The sequence below is a fragment of the Aotus nancymaae genome, unplaced genomic scaffold (assembly GCF_030222135.1).
Source record: "Aotus nancymaae isolate 86718 unplaced genomic scaffold, 86718_ANA_hifiasm-v0.15.2.pri h1tg000022l_1, whole genome shotgun sequence".
NCBI lineage: Eukaryota > Metazoa > Chordata > Mammalia > Primates > Aotidae > Aotus > Aotus nancymaae.
This window is the reverse complement of record NW_026988435.1, coordinates 48,368,021-48,391,733: the sequence shown is the minus strand read 5'-3', so window position 1 is coordinate 48,391,733 and position 23,713 is coordinate 48,368,021. Positions and strand designations below refer to the sequence as shown.

The 23,713-nt window shown below is 66.1% G+C and overlaps 1 protein-coding gene across 1 annotated transcript; it reads right to left on the bottom strand.

The window, feature by feature from the left end:
- Positions 1-683: 683 nt before the first annotated feature.
- COL6A1 (collagen type VI alpha 1 chain) lies at positions 684-23,387 on the bottom strand. The gene is given in 36 exon segments (XM_064380262.1): positions 684-1,675; positions 1,983-2,012; positions 2,197-2,380; positions 2,505-2,688; positions 2,880-2,989; positions 3,456-3,589; positions 4,464-4,472; positions 4,759-4,795; positions 5,180-5,215; positions 5,550-5,615; positions 5,808-5,870; positions 6,891-6,926; positions 7,134-7,184; positions 7,494-7,556; positions 7,773-7,835; positions 11,326-11,388; positions 12,651-12,713; positions 13,108-13,143; positions 13,233-13,286; positions 13,381-13,443; positions 15,171-15,233; positions 15,350-15,398; positions 16,355-16,404; positions 16,497-16,523; positions 16,931-16,957; positions 17,060-17,104; positions 17,563-17,616; positions 18,278-18,322; positions 18,408-18,428; positions 18,774-18,794; positions 18,877-19,005; positions 19,266-19,425; positions 20,735-20,898; positions 20,900-20,936; positions 22,487-22,616; positions 23,248-23,387. Coding segments are annotated over 36 exon segments (3,087 nt in total). The 5' UTR covers positions 23,345-23,387; the 3' UTR covers positions 684-1,052.
- Positions 23,388-23,713: the final 326 nt, after the last annotated feature.

Below are 23,713 nucleotides of genomic sequence, written 5' to 3'. Positions count from 1 at the left end.
GGAGGGGTGGTGATGGGGGTGGGCACGTGGCCTGGGAGGGGTGGTGATGAAGGTGGACACGTGGCCTGGGAGGGGTGGTGATGAAGGTGGGCACGTGGCCCTGACCTCCTATGATTGCTCCATTGGTGCACACAGTGGGATTTTACCTCGTGGGGAACCCCAGGGAGAAGAGTGAAAACCTTTATTTGGAAAAGTCGTTGACATGGATACGGTTCAGAGGAAACACAGGAGCAAAAATAACACGAATGTAGAAAGAGGGCCTTGGAGAAAACATCGAACACATCACTGTTGTGAGGAGGAGAGGTTTGCGTTGTTTCTAGGAAGACACGGGCCTCTGTGGCACCACGGGGTTCTCAGTCCAGCCCCGGCCCCGGTCTCTGCGGGAGGGAGGAGCAGCCGGGGTTAGCACCTTTAATCTCGAGGGTCTTGAGTGCAGCCACCGCCCCTGCGAGTGCTCTCTGAGTCGGGGTCAGTGCTGGTCAGCAGCGGCCCCCAGGGCTGTGGGGCTGAGGTCCAGGCTGGTCCCTCGGACCCTCAGGAGACAGGGCTGAGTGGCTGAGATCTGTGTCCACAACAGCCCCCTGACCTTGGTTTCCCAAAACGAGACAGAGTCCAGTGCTGCCATGAGCTGAGAGGAGCTTGCTTTGACTTTACGTGTAAAGTAAACGTCATTCTCTGAGGAATTCTGGGTTGGTGGGAAAAGCCAGCGATGGGGACAGAGGAGGGGGAGGCACGTGTGGCACAGGCCGAGAGGGCGTCTGGCTCAGGCAGGTGGGAGGCAGCACAGATGCGCCGGGAAGGAGCGGGCGGGCAGGAGGCAGGGAGGGTGGGAGAGCCGGGGCGAGGAGCCCAGGCAGACGCCAGCGCAGCGCTGAGCCTCGGAGGGCGCTGTGGGAAGCGGGCAGCCGTGCTGCATCCTGGCTTTCCAAGCTGTTCCTTCAAAACAAATCTAGTGAATCAGGAAGGTGGGGAAAATTCGCCTCCCATTTAACTCTGTTTAAGGATGGGTGGGGAGGGGTGGGAGGACAGGGTCTGGGCCGGCCTGCGGGCGGCTAGTCCAGCGCCACCTTCCTGGAGACCGTCTGGTGGAAGACGCCGCGGAGCAGGGCCTGGTAGCTGGGGACCCGGAACAGGTGTCGCTCGCCGTAGGCCACGTCGTACTCGGCCGTCTTGCCTGTGACCAGGACGCGGATGTGGGGCTCGTTCACCTGGCTGCCCACAACCACCACGAAGATCTCCACGCCCGCCCGCTGGGCCTCCTGCACCGCCTTCTCGATGGCCGCGGGCGTGGCGCCCTGCGAGTTGCCGTCCGAGAAGAGCAGCAGCCTCTTCTTGGCAGCGCCGGACGAGGCCTCGCGGTAGAAGCGGGTCACGTAGGCCAGGGCATCGTTGACGTCGGTGGCATCGTTGAAGAAGTCCATGGCGTCGACACTGCTGGCCAGGGCCGTGTAGTTCTGCAGGAACTGCAGTGACGCCCGCTCCGGCCGCTGCTGGCCCGTGCCGCTGTACTGCACCACCGCCACCCGCACGTCGTGGGCCGGGTCCGTCCTGCCCGCCTCGAGGAAGCGCTCGGCCAGCCGCTTGGCGAAGTGCTTGGTGGTGTCAAAGTTGTGGCTGCCCACGCTGGCCGAGCCGTCCAGCAGGATGGTGATGTCAGCCGGGGAGGAGAACGTGACTGAGGGCAGGGCGGGCAGCATTAGCGTGAGGCCCGGGATGCAGCCGTGGGGGGCCGGCCGGCCGAAGGGAGTCCAAGCTCCCCAGAGGGCACCGTGTGTGGTGCTCACCCACTCTCCTCCCTCGGCCCCCTCCTCCCGGGACCCCCTCCTCAGGAGAACCCTCCTTCTGGAGCCCCCTCCTGCTGGGGCTCCCTCCTTCCAGAGCCCCCTCTTATCAGAGCCCCCCCACAAAGCCTCTCCTCCCAGAGCCCCCACCCCAGCCACGGCACCCTCCTCCCCATGCACCCTGGCCACTGAGGTACTCACTGGGACAGGTATAATCTGGACACTTCTTGTCTGCAAAGGAGAAAAACCATGTAGCATGAGCCCGCTGCCCCACCTGTAACCCCGCAAGGAGATGTCCCAGAACCTTGACGGCCAAGCACAGGTGTGGCCATGCCCCGGAGGTCACAGCGAGCTGGGGGGGGGCCTCTGTGTGGGACAGGGCTCGCTGCTCCTGCCCCAGGCATCCTGTGCGCACCTATGCAGATCTGGGCCGTGACGTTCTTCAGGAAGGCGTCCTCCAGCAGCTCTGCGTAGTTCTCCTTGACCAGCGAGATGCCGGGCCGGCCCTGGGAGGGTGCCAGGCCTTGGCAGGAAATGACATTGAGCTGGTCGGAGCCCGGGACAAAGTCAAACACGTCCTTGATGCCCACGGAGACCACCTGCGGGGACAGACAGTGTCGGTGTGGCACACCCGCTCTGCCCTCCTCACCCTGGCGAGAAGGCCACCCTGGCTTGCAGGGTGCCCGAGGTGGGGCAGGTGCAGCCTTGTGGCGGCCACCCCACCTGGATGCCGGGGCCGCAGAGCACGTTGAGCGGCGTGGTGTCCCTCTGGGTGTCGGAGCGCCCGTCCGTGATGACGAGGGCAATGCGGCTGTGCGGGCTGGGTGGCAGCAGCTGGTCCCGCGTGTACTGCAGTGCCTCTCCCGTGAAGGTGCCGCCCGCCATCCACTGCAGGCTCTTGATGGCTCTGGACAGTGAGGGGCATGAGGGGCTTGTGGGGCCCAGCCCTGCCGCGGCGCCAAGCCCACCTGGGATCAGGTCAGGACCCAGCCTCCCCAGGGATGGGCCGGCCCGCCATGCAGCCAGGGGTCGGGGTGAGGGGTGAGGGGTGGGAGGGCCCTTGGAGACGCCGCACTCCTGGCCGCGTGGAGCACTCACTCCTTGAGCTCCTGCATGTTCCGGATACCAGGGCTGCGCAGGCTCACGTGCTCCTGCATCTGGCTGTGGCTGTACTGCACCACGCCCGCAGACGACTGCCCCGGCTCGAACTGTGGAACAGGCACAGGGTCAGCACGGGGCTTGCCCCAGGCCCGCACAAGCCTCCCTCGGGTGTCTCTGTTGGCCGTGGGTGCCCAGAGGGTGGCACGGGCCCCGGGACCTGGGTCCCCTGCAAACCAATCCTCCTTGGTGGATGAACCCCACTCCTGGGTTCCGTCCACGAGGGACAAGCCCTGAAGCCACCCCCAGGACTCAGGACCCGGGACTGCAGCCCCTCAAGGAGGGGAGGGGTGCTGTCTCTCATCCGAGGCACCTGTGTGGAGTGTGCCAGCCTTGCCAGATGGAGCTGGAGGCCTGGATGGGCTGGCGCCTGCCTGGCATCCCCGTCACGAGCAGGGCAGTCACAGGGATGGATGCAGCTGCTCGTGGGGCTGGGGTCTGGCCCTGGCAGGGCCGGATGGCAGGGCCCAGGTGCGCCTGGGCTTGGTGGAGCTGGACAGGGTGAGGCCGCCTCACCTTGACCAGCTCGTCCCGGCTCAGTCGGTCGATGACCTTGACCACGAAGTCCTTGGCGATCTCGAAGTTCTGCAGGCCGATGCTCTCTGAGCTGTCCAGCACGAAGAGGAGGTCGATGGGGCCGCACTTGCATTCTGCAGGCAGGGGAGGTGTCAGCAGAGCACGCCCCACCCCTCCACGGCCCAGGCCCCGCCCCCACCACCCAGGTCCCGCCCATCCACCACCCAGGGCCTGCCCCTCCACCACACAGGGCCCACCCCTCCATGGCCCAGCCCCGCCCCCACCACACAGGCCCCACCCCTCCACTGCCCAGGCCCCACTCCCACAGCCCAGGCCCCACCCCTCCACTGCCCAGGCCCCGCCCCCACGGCCCAGGCCCCACCCCTCCACTGCCCAGGCCCCACCCCCACGGCCCAGGCCCCACCCCTCCACTGCTCTGGCCCCTCCCCTCCACCGCCCAGGCCCCGCCCCCCACCGCCCAGGCCCCACCCCTCCACTGCTCTGGCCCCTCCCCTCCACTGCTCTGGCCCCTCCCCTCCACCACCCAGGCCCCTCCTTGGCTGCCATGTCCTCCCCTGACATGGTGGGGTCCTGTCTGGCTTGGCCCAGGATGAGCCCACCCCTCCCATGGCCCCTCCATCTGGTGGGCTGGTCAGGGCCGGCCTCCCTTGGCCAGGCTGGGCGTGGGGCCTGTGGGCCAGAACGATGGCGCAGGGTTATTTATTTAACTCTCCTGGTTAAATAATATATTTAAATAATAATATATTTAAATAATAATATATTAAATAACCGCTCCTGGTTGTTTCAGTTAAGGGCGAAAGATGACGAGGCCCAGCCCAGCACCCAGGACCCTGCTGGCTTGGAGCAGGCCCCAGGGGGGGTGGGCAGGTGCAGGGAGCCATGGGCGGGGACCAGGGCGCCACTCGCTATCCTGTGACATGCGCGGACCCAGGCCTCGCTCCCCGCCCCCGGGAACCATTCTCTCAGGAGGCAGAGCACGGGTCTCACCACAGCAAGCTGAGAAGAGAGAGTCAGTTAGACCAGTCAGGGCCGCGTCCTGGCTTCAGGGAGACTCCTGCTCTCGGGGCGGCCTCCCCGCCTCCCCGGCCGCCCTCCCCGCCGGACGCCAAGGGCTCTCAGCCTGTGCGGGGCTCGGGGTCTGGGGGTGCTTTAGAGGCCGGTAGGGGCCGGCCGAGGAGCCTCCTCAGTCAAGGCTGTGCGCTGAGACCCTCCTAAGAGTGGAACCGGCTGGGCTGGCGCCCTGCTCTCCATAAGGACAGTTTCTCCAAGGCGAGATACTCACAGCACATTTTCATGATGATGTCCAAAATCTCGCACTCCTGGGAGGGAGAAGTGAGGGTACTGAGGCCATGGACGGCCCCTCCCAGCGGGGGCTGCCGGGTCTCCAGGTCACCCTCCCGGGGCCCCCATAGGGCTGGGTTTGGGCAGGGGGTTCTTTGCAGGTGTGCCTGGCTCTGCCCACTACCTGCTACTGGGCTGGACCCTGACATGGTCACGAAGCAGCACCATCATGGGTCCCCTCACGGTCCTCACGGGTCCCCCATGGCTGTCACGTGTCCCCCTGACCTGGTACCAGCTCTTCTTCCACAACCCACCCCCACCTGCAAGCAGTGTCGGCAGGAGCTTCCACGGACAGGACCCACACCCCAAGGGACAGAGGTCGAAGTGGTCACCCCCAGCGACGTTCACAGAGCCCCACTTACGTCCGGCCCAGGTGGTCCTGGATGTCCTGGGGGCCCCTGTCCAAGAAACGGAGAAGAGGAGCTCTGAGGGTGAGGTGCCCACTGCACAAGCCCGCCCCCACCCCGTCCCCTCCCTGCCCGCCCCCTGTCTCCCCATGAGGGTTCTGTGAGGGCAGTTGACACTTTGCACACTAGTGGTCTAGGCGGGGCCCCATCCTGAGGACTCACTGTCTCCCTGGCCACCACCCCACCCTGGCGACTGGCACCTCCCACCCACCAAAGCCCCATCCTCTGAGATGATGTGCTCCCCAACATTCCCTCCTGCTGCCTCCCACTCTCCCAACCTCTTCCAGCGTTCCCGAGCCCCAGCACCCAGGTCCCAACCACCCACCTGGGGGCCCTCGGGGCCGCGGTACCCCTTCGCGCCTTTGACTCCTCGGGGTGCAATGTCATTGTTCTGGAAGAAAACCGTGTTGTCTCAACAGACCATGGACCGTCTGGTCATCTGTGCACCGGCCCAGTCCACAGAGCGTCCAGCAGCTGGGCCCATGCAGCACCCCCCGGCTGTGCCCATCCACTGCCCTCCGAGGGCCACCCCTCTGTGGCCCAGGCTGCCTCTGGGCTGGTCCCGCTCCTCATCCACACTTACATCATCTCCAGGGTCCCCGGCTTCCCCCTCATCCCCCTTGAGGCCTGGGTAGCCTTTTGTACCCTGCAGGAACAGGAGAGTACTTGGGTTAACAAGGGTTTTATTTTCTTTCTAGGAAGCCAAAATTTTAAAAGGAAAAAGAAAAAGATAAGGCAGGCACTCTTCACCCTCTTCCTCCCTCCTTTTCCCCACACTCTTCCCCCACCTTCCCCCACTCTCTTCCCCCTCCCCCCACACTCTTCCCCCACTCTCTTCCCCCTCCTTCCCCCACTCTCTGCCCCCTCCCTTCCCCCACTCTCTGCCCCCTCCCTTCCCCCACTCTCTGCCCCCTCCCTTCCCCCACTTTCTTCCCCCTCCCTTCCCACCTCTCTTCCCTCTCCCTTCCCCCCTCCCTTCCCCCTCCCTTCCCCACTCTTTTCCCCCTCCCTTCCCCCACTGTCTTCCCCCTCCCTCCCCCTCCCTTCCCCCACACTCTTCCCCCTCCCTTCACCCACTCTCTTCCCCCTCCCTTCACCCACTCTCTTCCCCTCCCTTCCCCCACTCTCTTCCCCCTCCCTTCCCCCACTCTCTTCCCCCTCCCTTCACCCACTCTCTTCCCCCTCCCTTCACCCACTCTCTTCCCCTCCCTTCACCCACTCTCTTCCCCCTCCCTTCCCCCACTCTCTTCCCCCTCCCTTCACCCACTCTCTTCCCCCTCCCTTCACCCACTCTCTTCCCCCTCTTCTCACCCACTCTCTTCCCCTCCTTTCACTCACTCTCTTCCCCCTCCCCTCCCCCACTCTCTTCCCCCTCCCTTCCCCCACTCTCTTCCCCCACACTTTCCCCCTCCACCAGGGCAGCGTGGGGCTCCCACAGGCGGCACCCCCGGCGGGAGCCTTGCCGGGCCTTGGCCACCAGCCTGGGCTTCCTCTGGAGCCGATGCCAGCCGGGGCCGTGACCACAGACAGTGGGGCAGCCGTGGGTGCCTGTGTACCCCGTATCTTTGTTCAGGAGCCCTTCTGCACCTGTATGTTCACATGTGTGTGTCCCTGTGACTGTGAAGTGTATGTGCCCACAGCCAGACGGGGGAGAAGGTGTACTCACGTTTATCCCAGGAGGACCCCTGTTGCCCGGATACCCCTGTCACAGAAAAGCATGGCAGTGATGCTGTGTTCTGATTCGAGAGGGGAGGCCGTGAAGGGGGCACATTGGAAGGGCCTGAGATTGTCAGAATCCATCATAGAATTCCTAGGCCAACACACCCACCCAAGACTGCCCAGCCCACCGAAGAGGGCACCGGAGGCGGCTTGGGGCATGTCCCTGTGGGCTCAGCGCCTGGGCACTTACGGGGAAGCCAGGGAAGCCCTCCGTGCCATTTCCAGGGGGGCCGTCTTCACCCTAGGGGAGCAGAGGAGCTGTCACCGAGCGAATCACCAGGCCTGGGGTACCAGCAGCACCTGCAGGCAGGGCCCCTGTTGGCCCGGAAGCCAGCTCCCTCCCCTGGAACCGCCCGCACTGCTGTTCCCCATGGACCCTGGGACCTGGATCTCCAGGCAGGAGGGGCCCTTCGAAGCTGCCTCTGGCTCTGCTGCCGACTGTGGCCAGGAGCCAGTGATGCTGGGGTGCTCCCAGCCCAGTCAGGGGACCCCAGGTAGCTCCACGGTGCGGGGCTGGGGCAACCCAGGGCCCGAGCTGTTGGACACTCACCCTCTCACCCATCAGCCCGGGGTCTCCGGGGGCCCCGGCAGGTCCTGGCGCTCCTCTGGCGCCCTGAGGGGGAAGAGGGAGGCATGAGGGGAGCAGGCTGAGACACGGTGACCCTGGAGGGAAGCACGACCCTCCTGGGGCCGGGAGAGGACCCAACGGGAGCCAGGACACCCAGCGCCATGGAGTCCCCAGAGGGCGTGGGGCCAGCACCAGGCAGAGTGGTTTCTGGGACCCTCAGGTCCCCCTGGTGGGCATGGGTGGGTGGGGAGTGGGTCTCACCTCGGACCCTGGGGGGCCCTCATCTCCTCGGTAGCCTTTAGGTCCAATGGGGCCGGCCTCGCCCTGTAGAGAGACAGATGTGGCATGTGGGACACAGGCCTCACCCAGCCTCAGGCCCGGCCACCCCTGACCCTGAACTGAGGGCCTCAGGCTATGAGGCATCAGGGTCCCCAGGCTCAGGCCCTGGTCCTGTCAGCACAGGGGGAGCCAGGCCCACCCCTACAAGCGTTGAAGCTTCTCCCAGGTGACTTCTGTGGGCACCCGGCTGGTGGGGTGAGGCTGCTGATCCCCAGGCTGCAGACCACCTGCCCCTCCTGTCCCCCCATAGTGGCCCCAGCCTGCACCCCCTCACAGTCCTCTCTGGGCTCGGCCTGGTCCCCGAGGCCCTTTCCCCCCGACAGGACCCTCTGTGGGCTGAGCCTGGACACCACTGGCCCTGCCCCCACCTGCACTTGAGGCCACCTGCTGGGCTTCACTGCGTCCCCACATCCCGCAAGGACCCGCTGTGAGGTCCATTTCCAGAGCTGGCCCCAGACCCCACCCTCGAGGGCCTTTCCGAGTTGAGCCCAGGGGCCCCAAGCACTTCCCAGCGTGGACGTGAGAAGGGAGTGGTGTGCACGCGGCCGCTGGCCACTGGCCCTGCGAGACCCACCATGAGCTGGTCGCACGCCTGTCCCTGGGCCTGTGGTTGGGCTGATGCTTCCCAATGGGGCCTTTCCCGGTGGTTCCGCCTCAAAGGTTTACAGCTTCCCACTACCTGAGCGGCCCACTCTCCAGCCTGACCCGTGACTCCACCAGGCAGGCATCTAGTGTATTGTATAGTTGGCATCTGGTGTACCGCTCTCCTTACCTCGACTATGCAAGCACCCAGCCCTGGCCGTGAGGCCCCTGCACCCCGCGTGCACCCAGCCCTGGCCGTGAGGCCCCTGCACCCCGCATGCACCCAGCCCTGGCCGTGAGGCCCCTGCACCCCGCATGCACCCAGCCCTGGCCGTGAGGCCCCTGTACCCCGCGTGCACCCAGCCCTGGCAGTGAGGCCCCTGCACCCCGCGTGCACCCAGCCCTGGCCGTGAGGCCCCTGCACCCCGCGTGCACCCAGCCCTGGCCGTGAGGCCCCTGCACCCCGCGTGCACCCAGCCCTGGCCGTGAGGCCCCTGCACCCCGCGTGCACCCAGCCCTGGCCGTGAGGCCCCTGCACCCCGCGTGCACCCAGCCCTGGCCGTGAGGCCCCTGCACCCCGCGTGCACCCAGCCCTGGCCGTGAGGCCCCTGCACCCCGCGTGCACCCAGCCCTGGCCTTGAGGCCCCTGTACCCCCGCGTGCACCCAGCCCTGGCCGTGAGGCCCCTGCACCCCGCGTGCACCCAGCCCTGGCCGTGAGGCCCCTGCACCCCGCGTGCACCCAGCCCTGGCCGTGAGGCCCCTGCACCCCGCGTGCACCCAGCCCTGGCCTTGAGGCCCCTGCAACCCGCGTGACCATGTCCGGCAGCGTCAGGATTGCACATTTAACTGGGGACTTTGCACACGGGCCTCAAGGAAGCCCAGAACTCACCAAACTTGGGGTTCACAGGGCTTAGTCTGGTACCCTGACACCCTGCCTTGGGAACGTGAGCAGGGGGGCAGGAGGGAGGATGGAAAGGAGGGTATCCTGGGCCAGGTGAGTGGGAGGGGGGAGGCCTGGACCTCACCAATGTACCCTGAAACACAGCACAGTCAGACCACACCACAGGCACCAGGAGGAGAGCCGCAGCAGAGGCGGCTCCCGGGGGCAGCTCCCAGGACCAGCACTGAGGGCCCAGCCCCTTCTGGCGTCCACAGGGAGACGGGGGATGCAACCCCGTGCTGGGCTGCGTGGAGGGGAGGGGTAAGGCTGGCAAGGGCTGAGCAGGGAGAGTCCGGGAGGCCAGCCGGGAGCTCCAAAGCCACCTGTCCACACCCCCAGGCCCTGAAAGGCCCCAGGGAGGCTCCAGGTGAACATGCGCCTGCCTTGGCCAGGCAACTGTGAGCAACGGGCCAGAGGGTGCCCCGGCCTCAGGCGTTGGGGGGAACTGCTCCCCAGATCCCCGGGCACCGGACCAGCCAGCGCCCGTGCAGCCCGCCCCTCGGCACGGGAGGCTCCGGAGGCCCCGCAGCCGGCGGCTTACAGGACGGCCTCTCCTACCACAGCTCTTGAAAGCTGCTTTCTTTTATCTTAGAGCGACTGCTAACTAGTCTGAAAACAGAAAGCAGGAAGGGTGTGGTCAGAATTCTCCAGGCAGGTCCCGGCCTCGGGACGTTCAGTCCCACTGAGACTTTTGCCTGTGGGCTTCCTGCTGCCAAGGTCCTGAGCAGCCTCCGAGCCTGAAACACAGCCCCACGCCACCTGCTCTCCATAGCCTGCCACTGGCCGCTCGGCCACTTCCACTCACGGTGGCCTGCGCTCGGCCCTGCCCTGGGGTGACCACATGGCAGGTCAGCCTCGGGCGGACACTGGCCGGAGCTCAAAGGGCAGAGAGGATCAGAGGCTGCGGCCGCGCACGTCCCCAGGAAGGTGCCAGGAGCCCTTTCTGCCCCTGCCACGAGGGGCACGCAGGACCAGGCGGATGAACGGCCCAGACCCTGCCTGCCAAGCCCTGCCGGGTGCTAATCCGTGACTCAGGTATTTTCAACAGCTGTGTAACAGCTACTGGCATCACAAAAGCACGATTTCACCTTGTGCACAGAAACACAGGGGCCTTGCACTGGGACAGCCGCTCCCACTTCCCTGGGTCTTAGGCCCTGTCTTGCTAAAGTGACCAGCGGCTGAGACAGCGGCCATGTCTGGGGTCTGGCCTTGTGCTCGGTGGGTGGGCAGCTGCCCACGTGGGGCCGTAAGGTCAATTCCTCCACAGAAGCAGACAAGCTTGGAGAGCACAGACTTGGGTGTGACCGCGTGGAGGCCTTCCTGTCCATGAGGGAGAGCGAGCCCCCGGACGAGGCAGAAAGGGCCCAGCCCGGCCTGCAGGCAGCAGCATAGTGCGGACACCATCACGGCCGTCTCCAGAAGCGGGAAGAGACAGAAGGCCTTGAGCCGTGCACAGCGACTCCAGAGGCTCAGAGAGGGGAATTTAGCATGAGGTGAAAGTGCATTTTCATCCCTGTACCCTGGAATTCTGGAACCTTCCATAGGCTCACAATCCCCAGTCTCCCTCCAGCCACAGCCATGCCTGGCTCCTGACCCAGAAACAAATGCTGACCAAGCCCCCACAGTGTCTCCCAGGGGATCAAGCACCTCTTCCCCACTGTGAGGCGCCCTTGCTCCAGACGGGGTCCCCAGACGGTGCTCCTCCACCTGGGACTGAGCATCTGAGGGTCGGTCCCCTGGGCGCTGAGCCTGCACTCACCAATCCACACCCAGCCCAGCCCAGGCTGCGCCTCGCCCCCCTGCAGCCGGCTCCCACGCAGGGACACCCCGAGGTCTACGGGAAGGCAGACGCCCTCAAATGTAAATGAGTTCCCAGTGCGTGAGCTGCTGGAACGTATCTACCCCCAAGACCCAAATGGGCCCACACCCTGCAACCCCACAGGGCTTCCTACCGGGTCTCCAGGGATGCCAACGGGCCCTTCTCGTCCCTGGTCGCCTTGCGGGCCAGCTTCACCCTGGGGACGAACAAGTCGTGAGTATGGGGCTGGGCCATCCTTGGGGAGGACAGCTGCCTGGGCACACTGGGAGCTGGAGTGTGGGGTCCACGGTGGGCAATGGGTGGCTCCGGCCTTCCCTCCCGCACAGCCCCTTCCCAGCCTTGCCAAGCGTTTCCTTGGCTCACGTGCGTGGTTATCTGTGTGGCTGCCAGCGTGGCTGGCTGTCTCCATTCAGGAGGCCGCAGCTCCTCCTGGGCCCCAGAGGCCACCCTGCCTGCACCCCAGCTTCTCCAGAGAGCTCTGCTGACCTGGAAAGTCTCTGTAGCCACAGACCCGTGGCCTGCTGGGAAACCAGAGCCCTAGCCCTTCCTCTGGGCTCTGCCTGGCCCTCCGTCTCATTTCCTGATCTCAGAGGGGTGGGCTTGGAAGGCGGTCTGAGTCACTAAGTCACATGACCCCTGCTTTGACGTACCCCTAAACCCCCATGGGGGCTGTGTGCTTCTGGGAACTCCCAAGGAGGGGTTCAGAAAGCCCTCATCTCCCAGTGGGCCAAATCCCTGTCCCTCTGCGGAGGCCCTGGCCGTAGCTCAGCTCCCCGGCCCTGCTGGAGCCCTGGCCAACTGTCACGGCGCACGGGAGCTGCGTGTCCTGAGGCCTGGCAGCTCAGCTGGGCACACGGGGCATTCTCTCCTCCTCACTCTGCCTGCCAGGCCCTCACTGTCCCTGAGCCGGGTGGGACTGAGACACACCAAGTCTGCCAGCTGCCACGCCCCAGGACATGTCACAGGACGGAGAAAGGCCAGGCGCTTCTGCACCCCTAGGCTGGGCTGTGGGGTGGCCTATCGAGGCCCACGGCCCATGGAGCTGAAGGTGGGAGGTGGCCCCTGGGGCTGCCAGCATCTCGGCTCTGGGGCAAGGCGTCTCTGTCAATACTCCCCAAGCAGATGCCCTGCTGGCCTGGTTTCCCATCTGGGGTTCTGACTCAACTTCCTCATTCTGGCAATTTTAACAAAGGAAAATTATTCCAAAGAAGAACCCAAGCTCAGATGCAGAAATTTGGACGCGGCCTGGTGGGAAGGTGGGCACCGGGCCCGGAGGGCAGCACCTTCACACCAACCCAGCATCAGGCTTCGGGGGCTGCTCTCCGGATGGTGTGGCAACGGGTTGGCCGAGTCTGGGTGCCACGGGGACTTTGTGGCACATCCTGTGGTTCTGAAGGCCTGACCCGGCCACAGCATCTGCTGACCCATGGGGTCCCAGGTCCAAGAACTGTAACTCACAGGGTCTCCTCTTGGTCCCCGCGTGCCTGGGGTCCCCCGTGGTCCTCTCTCTCCAGGACCGCCCTGAGTGGAGAGACGTGGAGGGGAGAAGCTTCAGCTATTGGAACTCACGCCTGGCTGGGGTGGGGCTGGAGGCCTGGCCCAGGTGACTCCCTCAGCAGGACCCCTGGGACGGGCCGTCCCTCCACCTCATGCCCCCTGGTTCCAGAGGCCAGAGTCTCCCTGTCCCCCAGGTCCCACCCGCTCCGAGACCGTGGGAAGGGCCGAGCAAGCTGTGCTCTCCACAGAACGAAAACCCGCCGGAGAGCGGAGGTATCCTGGACGCGCAGGTGAAAGCCCACTTGGCTTGGACCGGAGCGCTGTGGATCTCAGCGCTGGGAGGACCGACTGGGCCGTGGAGGCCATGCCCACAGCGACACGGTGAGGCCAACCGCACAGGCCGCCCTGCCCCACTCACCCGCTCCCCGGGGGCACCATCAGGTCCCGGGTTCCCCTGGGAGGAAGAGGAAGAAATGCCGGTGTTAGGCTGGCGCACCCCCTGCGTTTGGTCTCAGGGCTGTGGAGAGACCCCGGGGAACTCACCTCATCGCCCGCCTCTCCTTTCTCTCCTGGGGGACCAGGCTCTCCTGGCTCGCCCTGTGGGAGACAGGGGTAGGATGGTGGCTCCATCTCCCGAACCCTCCCTGGGGGTTCGAACCCCCCCATCCGCGGGGGCCGTGCACATCCTCACCAGGTCTCCAGGTGGCCCTGAGCTCCCGGGTCTCCCCGCCTCCCCGTCGGCTCCAGGCTCGCCCTGAAGAAAATGGGGGGTCACACGATCGTTCCAGTGGCGCAGCACCCAGGGCCCTCACCCAGACTTCAGGCTGCTCTCGCTGACCAGCGGCTTCCCTGCCCTGGGCCCCCCGGCACCCCCATCACCCAGACTTCAGGCCGCTCTCACTGACCAGCGGCTTCCCTGCCCTGGAACCCCCGGCACCCCCCAGCCACCACAGCCCAGCACTAAAACCTCCTGGAAAGTTCCAACCTTGTTCCCCATGAGGCCCAGCTGAGGGCCAGCTTGTCTAAGGGGCAGGGCTTGGTTCCGCTAGAGAAGGCACAGCTTTGCCAGGCCGGGGAATTGGCAAACTCAAATCTAGGCCTGGAGGGTAATCTGGGAACGTAAAGATGAGATTTGGAAACTGCCTGCTGGGCACAGGAGCTCCTCGTGGGAGCACGTTTGGGGTGGGGTCAGCATTCACCCTCGTCTTCCCCAGCACCTCTGGTTTCATCGAAGAAACTCCGGAGAAAACACCAGCAACCACTGACTCGGCTTTAAGTCAGACTAGAAAGTTCCTTCTCGCGCCTCATGCCCCCGCCCTCCTGCAGCCTTAAACGCCACCCTTGGCCTGTTCTGATTTCCGCATGAACTGGGCCGTTCTGGGCTGTGACCTGCAGGCTGCAGGGGACGCGGTGGGGTCCCATCAGCGCAGAGCCAGCAGCAGGTGTGGGGACCAATGGCAGAGGCCTGAAGAACGCTGGGCTGCAGGGAAGGCCCCGGCAGGAGCACCATGGCTGCTGTTCCCCACGCTGGGCACTGTCCCTGCCACTGTCCCCACGCTGGGCACTGTCCCAGCCGCTGTCCCCACGCGGTCCCCTGTCCCCACTGCTGTCCCCACGCTGGGCACTGCCCGTGCCGCTGTCCCCCACGCAGTCCCCTGTCCCCGCCACTGTCCCCACACTGGGCACTGTCCCCGTCGCTGTCCCCACGCAGTCCCCCTGTCCCTGCCGCTGTCCCCATGCTGGACACTGTCCCCGCCTCTGTCCCCACGCTGGGCACTGTCCCCGCCGCTGTCCCCACGCAGTCCCCTGTCCCCACCGCTGTCCCCACGCTGGGTACTGCCCCTGCCACTGTCCCCACGCGGTCCCCTGTCCCCGCTGCTGTCCCCACACTGGGCACTGCCCGTGCCGCTGTCCCCACGCGGTGCCCTGTCCCCGCCGCTGTCCCCACACTGGGCACTGCCCGTGCCGCTGTCCCCACGTGGTCCCCTGTCCCCACCGCTGTCCTCACGCTTGCCACTGCCCCCGCCGCTGTCCCCACGTGGTCCCCTGTCCCCGCTGCTGTCCCCACACTGGGCACTGCCCGTGCCGCTGTCCCCACGCGGTGCCCTGTCCCCGCCGCTGTCCCCACACTGGGCACTGCCCGTGCCGCTGTCCCCACGTGGTCCCCTGTCCCCACCGCTGTCCTCACGCTTGCCACTGCCCCCGCCGCTGTCCCCACGTGGTCCCCTGTCCCCCGCCGCTGTCCCCACGCTGGGCACTGTCCCTGCTGCTGTCCCCACGTGGTCCCATCCGCTGCTGTCCCCATGCTGGGCACTGTCCCCGCCGCTCCCCTGCCTGCCTCCAGCCTCTGCCAGCTCCTCCCCGCTGAGGCCGCATGGGCGGCCGAGCTGCTCAGACCAGGGCTTGCTTCCAGGAGCGGTTTCCGACTCAGCGCTCGGCCAAAGTGAAGGCCATGCCTTCCAGGGGCCCAGAGTCGCTCACCTTTTCTCCTTTCAGCCCAAAGGCACCGGGGTCTCCCTTGGGGCCGGGGGGTCCTTGAACGCCCTGGAGAGAAGAGGGCAGCATGAGGCCACGGCCGCACAGACAGAAGTGGAAAGTGAGTCTGCGCGCGGGTGGCCTGGAGCACAGCCTCAAAACTCCAGCGAGAGGAACTGACTTACGTCAAACCCGGGCGAGCCCTTGCAGCCTGGCAGGCCTGGGTACCCCCGTCTCCCCCTGGAGAGAGGAAGAAAACCACAAAGTCTGATGGCCAAGTGGGCGAGCGGGGCAGATCCCCCGTCAGCCTTTGCGGCTGTGGCTCCTCCACGCCCTCCCTGGAAAGCCTCACCTGGCAGACGCTCCTGCTGGCGTCACCTTCATGTGTCCACCCCCGTCCCTCCCCGCCCCTCCCCAGGTCACCCCCACCCCAACCCTCCCCACCCCTCCCGGGTCACCCTCACCCCATCCCTCCCCGCCCCTCCCCAGGTCACCCTCACCCCATCCCTCCCCGCCCCTCCCGGGTCACCCTCACCCCGTCCCTCCCCGCCCCTCCCAGGTCACCCTCACCCTGTCCCTCCCCGCCCCTCCCGGGTCACCCCCACCCCGTCCCTCCCCGCCCCTCCCCAGGTCACCCTCACCCCGTCCCTCCCCGCCCCTCCCGGGTCACCCCCACCCCAACCCTCCCCGCCCCTCCCGGGTCACCCCCACCCCATCCCTCCCCGTCCCCCTGCGTCACCCCCACCCTGTCCCTCCCCGTCCCCTCCCCAGGTCACCTTCACCCCGTCCCTCCCCGTCCCCCTGCCTCACCCTCACCCCGTCCCTCCCTGCCCCTCCCCAGGTCACCCTCACCCCGTCCCTCCCCGTCCCCCTGCCTCACCCTCACCCCGTCCCTCCCCGTCCCCCTGCCTCACCCTCACCCCGTCCCTCCCCGTCCCCCTGCCTCACCCTCACCCCGTCCCTCCCCGCCCCTCCCCAGGTCACCCCCACCCCATCCCTCCCCGCCCCTCCCCAGGTCACCCTTGCCCAGACCCTCCCCACCCTCCCGCGTCACCCCCACCCCGTCCCTCCCTGTCCCCTCCCCAGGTCACCTTCACCCCGTCCCTCCCCGTCCCCCTGCCTCACCCTCACCCCATCCCTCCCCGCCCCTCCCCAGGTCATCCTTGCCCAGACCCTCCCCACCCTCCCGCGTCACCTTCACGCCGTCCACCCCATCGATGCCACGCTTGCCCTTCTCTCCCTGTGAGGCAGGAAAATGAAGGCAGGGGTCAGATGCAGGTCAGACGTGCTGGCGTTGTGGCAGAACTCCCTGTCCCAGCAACCCACACTCACCTTGTAGCCCTTGGGTCCCCTGGAGCCCTGCGGAGACAGGAGGGGGCTGTGAGGGAGTGTTTGGGGCAGGGAGGGCAGAGTGGCTTAGGCCCACTCGAGGCAGGGGCTGCCCTGGACTGCAGGGGCCCCCAACCCGAGGGCGCACCGTCACTTGGGTTGGGGGCCTCTCTGGAGAGGATAACTGCCCGTGGGACCCCCGCTCTGGAGGGGGTAATGCCTGTGGGATCCCCCCACTCTGAAGAGGGTAAAGCCCATGGGACCCCCGCTCTGGGGTGGGTGGAAGTGACAGGTGCCCTTGCTGGGCGCCCAGATGGCGGTCCTTGTCCGTCCTTCCAGACAGAGGGGACGGTGAGGGCGGTGGAGCGGGTCTGAGGCACGTGGTCTCCCGTCGAGGATACTGTCTGCGCCCGAAGCAGAGGCTCAGTCTCACTCACCTTCTCCCCGCGGCTCCCTTTTTCTCCCTACACACCCAGCGGAGGAGGAAGAGGAAGGGGAAGGCATCGTTAGAGCTGTTCAGGGCTGAGGGCGCCACCGGGCTTGGGCCAGGAAAGGGGGGCACGCACCTTCATCCCCTGGTATCCCACGGGTCCGAGGTCCCCGGGTCTTCCCTGGAACACGGGAGGAGACGGTGAGACCCCCTGGAGGGGTGGGGCCTGTCCCGCCCAGCCCCACACCCCTCCCTCCAGCCCAGGACCTGTCACCCTGCTGCACGGCCCGTGGTGTAGGGGGGCTCCGAGGCGGAGCTGGGGGCGAGGGGAGGTCTGTGGATGGGATCTGGGCCAAGGAGCCACCGCAGAGGCTGGAAACGGTGCCACCCTGACCACCTCGGCACCTCCGACCTGGTACCTCCCACCCGGCCCCTCCCTGGCAGGTGGGCTCGGGGGCCTCCTGGGGTGCTGTGTGGAAGGATGGCTGGGCTGGGCACCCCAGGCTCTCTCCCACCCATGAGAAACGGGCAGTGTGACTTTGGCACTCAGAACCCTGCCACTCTTCTGGAAGCTTCTGAAGCCGAGTCCTTCCCCCGCCTCCAGCTTCTTAGCACCCCCACCCACAGTCAGGCACTCACAGGGTCTCCGGCTTCTCCCTTCTCTCCTGGGAGCCCTGGCTTGCCTCGTTCTCCCTGGAACACAAAACAGGTCAAGGTTGAGAGCAGTCTTGTTTCTTTATAAGAAGCTGGCTCATGAAACAGGTTTTTAAAAAGACGCTTCATCCAGCCTTCAGGGATCCCAGGGCTTCCAGTCGGCTTCCCCGCCACTCCTGGTCAGCCTGGGTCTGGGAACTCCACTCTGCACACTGGCCCCCGGCCTCTGCTCCTGTCTGCGCGGCTTTGCGGACCCCCAGGCACAGAAGCCCCCCAGGGTCACTGCTCGACCCTGGACGTGGCCATGGGACTCAGGGGCCCACAGATGCTGGGTCTGATGGTTTTTAGGAGAAGACAGAAATCTGAGGTCCTGGCTCAGATTCAACAGCGAATTCTAAGGTTCAAGGTCATCCTGTGTGAGCCCCACGTAACCAGGGATCCCACGTTCTCACCCTCTGAACCCCAGAAAGGTCCTTCTCCTGAGCAGAGTGTGGCTGAGGGCAGGGTGGGCAGAGATGCCCTCAGAAGCCCCCGAAAGCCCCCAGCACCCCTGGGGCAGCGCACACCCTGCACAAGCCGGGATCTGCCGCCTGGACCCTCCCGCTGGACTCGGGGGGTCCAGGAGGCTTCGGTGCTGCCACTCCCAGGCCCCGAGCTGCAGGGACACCCCCACACAGGATGTGCAGGAGCGACCACTCACCTCGAAGCCGGCGTCGCCCCGGGGCCCTGGAGGTCCTCTTGCAGGCTGCAAGGCAGAGGGGACGATCGGCCTGGACCCCAGACTCAGCTTCCCAGGGTGCAGGGCGTGGGGTCAGGGTGGCCACACTCACCTGGCACTCGAAGGAGCAGCACTGTGGGGGGAAGGGTGGAGACAGGTCAGTGGGAAAGCCACGGACACGTGGCTGGGACACGCAGGGGGACAGACATCCCAGTCCACTGGGGGACACATGGGCAGACACGCAGCTGGGAAACATGGGCAGACACACGGGGGACAAGTGACCCAGGCACAGGGGCAGACACCACAGGGGACCCACGTCCCAGCACACGGGTGGACACACAGGCAGACGTGTGACCAGAAAACATGGGTGGACGTGTGGGTGGACATCAGGGGGACACGCATCCTGGACACACGGGTGGACATGTGGGTGGAGATGTGTACAGACTCATGGCTGGGGGTTGGCCGGGAGGGCTCGTACCACTTGCTCCACGTTATTTTTCTATAAAGAGAAAAGGAAACATGGAATTACTTTCCACCTGGGGCCGCTCCGGGCCTCCCCGGCTCCCGGGCGGGGGCCTCACGATCATTTCCACGATGGTGTCGATGGTCTGGGTGATGGCCTCCTCTGCGTCGCGGCTCTGGCCCCAGTCAGCCGCCGTGAAGTTTCGCCGGTACGTGTGGTCCGTGGCGATGATGCTGAGGCGTGGCTCCTGGGGACGACGTGCAGAGTGGGCTGAGCAGGGCTGGACCCCTGACGGCCAGGACTGCATCCCACAGGGCCAGAGGGGAGGCTGGGCCAGGGTGCTCTGGTGCCTCGGCAGGAGGGGCTGGCCTCTCAGGAGCAAGGGTGGCCGGCTGCAGGGCCCACACCCTCCCGAGGACAAAAAGACGGTCCCGGCCGCCTGGAGTGGGGGGCTTGCAGCCGCCACTCCGTGAGCTCGGGGGCATCCTCGGGGCAGGCGGGGCCTACCAGGTGGTCGGGCGTGATGGCCACCGAGAAGACTTTGATGCCCAGGTGCTTGGCCTCATTCACAGCATCCTCCAGCCCCCCGCACGGCTCCTTGTAGCCCTCCAGCGGGTGGCCGTCGGTCACCACAATCAGGTACTTGTTCTCCTTCAGGTGGGAGCCCCTGGAAGGCAGTGTGAGACTCAGTACCAGGTGAGAATCACTTGAATCTGGGGAGCAGGAGGGAGGCCCGAGCCCCTCTGGGGGGTGCTGGTCCCTGTCTTGTCGGGGGAGCTGTTTCTCTGCCGACGCTGCTATAGGTGGGCTCACTGAAAAGAACATCACTGTGGGAAATGACGCTCTGTGGGTCCCACTACTCGAAACTGCTTTGGAAAATTCACACCCTCCTGGGACAGGTGCACGGGACCCCAAAGGAACCTCGGTGCCTGGGGTGCCCTGGGTGCAAAACCGCTGACCAGTGGGTGGATGCTGAGGGGCAGGGAGCGTGCCCCTCCCTGAGACGCCTGCCTCGTTCAACCCACAAGCTGCCTCGGGGCTTTTAGAGGAAATGGGGGTGATGAGAGGGCCCCAGATGCAGCCCCAGAGAGGGAAGTGGTCGAGGAAGGAGCGAGGCAGCGTCGGGGCAGTCGAACGGGCTCTGGGGACGCAGCGTCTGGGCCAGGAGGGCGAGCTCATTTACGCTGAGTCGTGTCTGTCTGTGGCTTCCACGTGGGGCCGCACGCACCCCTTGCAGTTGGCATGAGGCCTGGCTCCCCTGGTGACTCCAAGCTTGGCACCAGCTTGGAGGGAGGTGGGCACAGCCCTTGGAAAGGGGGCGCCCGGCCCACGCTGGCAGTGTGGCCTCTGAGACCGTCCTTGCTGGACGGGGCAGCCTTGGAGACCCACTGGGATCCTGCGGCTTCGGGAGGCGCTGCGTGTGGGGAGGCCACGTTCCCCTCCGGAGACTCCGGGGCTGTGGCCCCACCATCCCCACAGCTGGACGCCGGGATGGAGGAAACCCCTCCGTCCAGGAAAACCCCGAGAGAGCAGAAGAAATTCCGCCCGTGCTTCCGGGTAATGGGGCCTGGATTCAGTGCTCCTAGCCCTGCTTGGTACTGAGGCTGTGGGGAAGGCCACCGTCTCCCCGTCTCCCCGTCCCTCTGTCTCTGTCTCTGTCTATCTCTCTCCCTGTTTCTCTGTCTCTGTCTCTGCTTCTCTCTGTCTCTCTGTCTCTTGTCTCTCTTTCGCTGTCTTTCTGTTCCTCTGTCTCTGTGTCTCTTCATCTCTGTCTCTGTCTCTGCCTGCCTGACTCTGTCCCTCTGTTTAGCTCTCTGTCTCTCTCCGTCTGTGTCTGTCTCTGTCTCTTTCCTGCCCACAAAGTGGGTCAGGGAGGCCGTGCAGCCTCCCAGAGGACACGGAGGCTGCAGCCGAATCCCCGGCCCAGGCTGGGTCCCCGTGTGAGAGCAGTGTGGGCAGGAGCCGGGGCCACTCACCCCACGAGGAGCTGCTCCAGCCCCTTCTTGATGGCACAGTCGGTGTAGGTGCCCTTCCCGAAGTACTTGACGGCGTCCACGCTGCTCTTGAGGGCGTCGCGGCCGCCGGGCATGCGCGTGAGGCCCTGGATGATCTCCACCTCGTCGCTGTAGTGCAGCGCGCCCCGCGTTCCACACCAGGTTCCGGTCACAGCGGTAGTACCTGCCGGGCGTGGGCATGGCGGGCGTGAAGCGGGAGGCCCCTCCTGCCGTCACCACCCGTCCCAGGGCACGCCGTCACCCTGCCTGTGGCTGACCCACTACTGGACTTGCTCTGCGGGCCTGAGGTGGCCCTCCCGGGAGGCTGGGCAGGCGGGTGTGGCCAGCAAGTGGCTTGTGCCCCAATCCCTCGGGCCCTCAGACCAGGAGCCCTGAGCGTGTGGCCCTGCTGGGGCGGGGTCCGGGGGCCTGCAGTGGGCAGCATGGCAGTGGGGGAGGGGGCGCCCCGGTGGGTCTGAGCAGCCCGCTCTGCCCCCTCTCTGTCCTCTGTCCCCGTGGGAGCCTCTGTTCCCACATTTCAGCCTCAGTCACCTCGGCCCCACCGGCCAGGTGCCACCACCAGCAGGTCCCTCTCAAACCAGCTCACTCTGGAGGCGCCGGGAGGGGCTCTGGCCACGGCAAGGCTTTTCCTCCTTAGAGGGGAGGTTGAAGCCGACACCACCAGGGTCCCCTGGGTCCCCCAAGAGGCCCAGAAGATTGGGCTGCCTCCACCCCACCCACCCACGAACCCATGCAGCAGACAGAGTCAGACGGAGTGACAGGCTCCTGCAGGAACCCCAGTGGCAGCAACATGGGCACGACTGACCCCTACTCCACAGGTGGGAAACTGAGGCATGGGACGCCTGAGTAAAGGCAGCGAGGGCACCGCGGGGGATGCTGGGCCACGTGGCTGCCCCTCCCGGTGCCGCCACAGCTGCCCCCACCTCCCAGGGCTGGACATTTCCACTACACTCAGGGTTTCTGGTCCCAGTGGCTCCTCCTGGGCACAGAGGGGGCTCAGGGTCCACCCTGGTGTTACCGGTGGCCTCTGACTGGGCCCCTTCTCGTGGGTGGGGGGCTCCTGCCGGGGCCAGTCAGCAGGGTCGGGGAAGACTGGGGGTCTTTCGCTGGCTGAGCTGTGCCCCTGCATCGCCAGGGCCTGTCACGTGTGGGAGGCCCGTTCTCCATGCCCTGACCGCACACCCTTTGCCCCACTATAGGGACCCCCCGTCTCTGCCTCTCCCACCTGTCCTTGGCCACAGGCTTGTATGTAGGAACGAGGAGTGGAGTGTGCCATGTCCCAAGCGCACAACCAAGCCTGGGGACCCCGGGGTTGAGTGACACCCTCCTGGCCCGCGTCGGGGACCTTCAGAACACAGGGTCCAGGGCCCACAGAGGCTCCCGCTGCCCACGGAATGACCAGGGTTCAGGTGGTGAGGGGAAGGCTCCAGGCGCCAGGCAGGACTGCACGGCCGGGCCAGTGCCCTGAGCCCTCCCGGTCAGCCTGTGGGCCCTCTGTCCCGGAAGCCCAGCCTCTCTGTCACCTCGGCCCTGCTGGCCAGGTGCCACTCCCCTCCAGCAGTCCCATCTCAAACCAGCTCACTCTGGAGGCGCCGGGAGGGGATCTGGCCAGGGCAGCGCTCGCCCTTCTTAGAGGGGAGGTTGAGGCCGACGCCACCAGGGTCCCCCCTCCGAGGGCCAGAAGCACGAGGAAGCTCGAGCCGCATCCCACACCTGTCCCTCAGGTTGTCGACGAAGCGCTTGGTGAAGGACTTGACCTTGTCCACCAGGGCCCCGTAGGGCTTCAGCCTCAGGGCCACGCTCTCAGACGTGTCCAGCACGAAGAACAGGTCCACGGGGCAGTCTGGCCGGAGACAGAGGAGAGGGGCCTTCGCACTCTCGGCCCATTCCCGGAGCCACTTTGGGGCCCACCCTCAGCGCAGAGCCCCAGGCCTGGAGAGGCTCCCCGGGAAAAGGCAGCAGGAGCCTCCCGTGGTGGGGACGGTGGGACAGCGTGGAGTGAGGGACCCCGGACGGCTCCTGCTCCCCGAGGGGAGTCAGAGCCCTTCATGGGTTCCCCCAAAGGGCAGGGCGTCCCTGCAGGGACTGGACAAATGAGACCTCACATGAGGCCTCTCGCTGGATTTAGAACTCGCAGTGGCACGCCTTATTCTAGAGCAGGGACCATGGCCTGGACTCGAGGCTGGACGGTGTTCCCGGTGGGGGAGCTGAGTCAGCCCGCACCAGCTCCGCCGCGACCGGAGCCCCTCCCGAGCTGCCTGCTGTCCACCCCGCTAAGAACGTGAACCCCCCCAGGGGCCCCCGACTGAGGCTTCCTGGGGCAGAGCCCGGCGCTGCAGCTGCCCTAAGCCGGGAGTGGGATTCTGGGGCTCCAGGTCCCCAGTCTGCATGGTCAGGAGGGACCCTGCGCATCTGGCCTGAGGCCGGCAGCAAAGAGCAAGGAGTGCGGAGCCCCCAGCCCCAGCCCCACTCACCCTGGAAGGCCACTGCTCTTGGGGACTCTGGCTCGTCCTGTGCGGCTGCCCAGCAGGCCTGCAGCAGCAGGGGCAGCAGAGTGCGGGCCGCCCTCATGTCTCCGGCCTGCGGTCACCACACAGCGTGACCAGGGCAGGGTGGGTGGACGGCGACGGGAGTCCGAGGCTGAGTTCTGCTCCCAGCCAGAGTGAGAGCTGAGGACGGGAGAGGCGGGAGGGGCGGGAGGGAGGCCGGGGCGGGGCGAGGGGGAGCTGGCCCAGTGAGTCACGGCAGCCCTGCTGGGGTCTCTCCCTCCAGATCCAAGCCAGAGCCCGGGAAGGACCCCGCCGGCTGGAGGAGGCCGGGTCCCTGCAGTTTTCCAGTTTCTGCGTCAGGGAGGACGGAACTGCAGCCTGGTGGGTTAAAAAGTCTGAAACCAAAGAGTTTCCTTGAAACATTCTGTGGTTGTTTCCAATCGAAACGTCT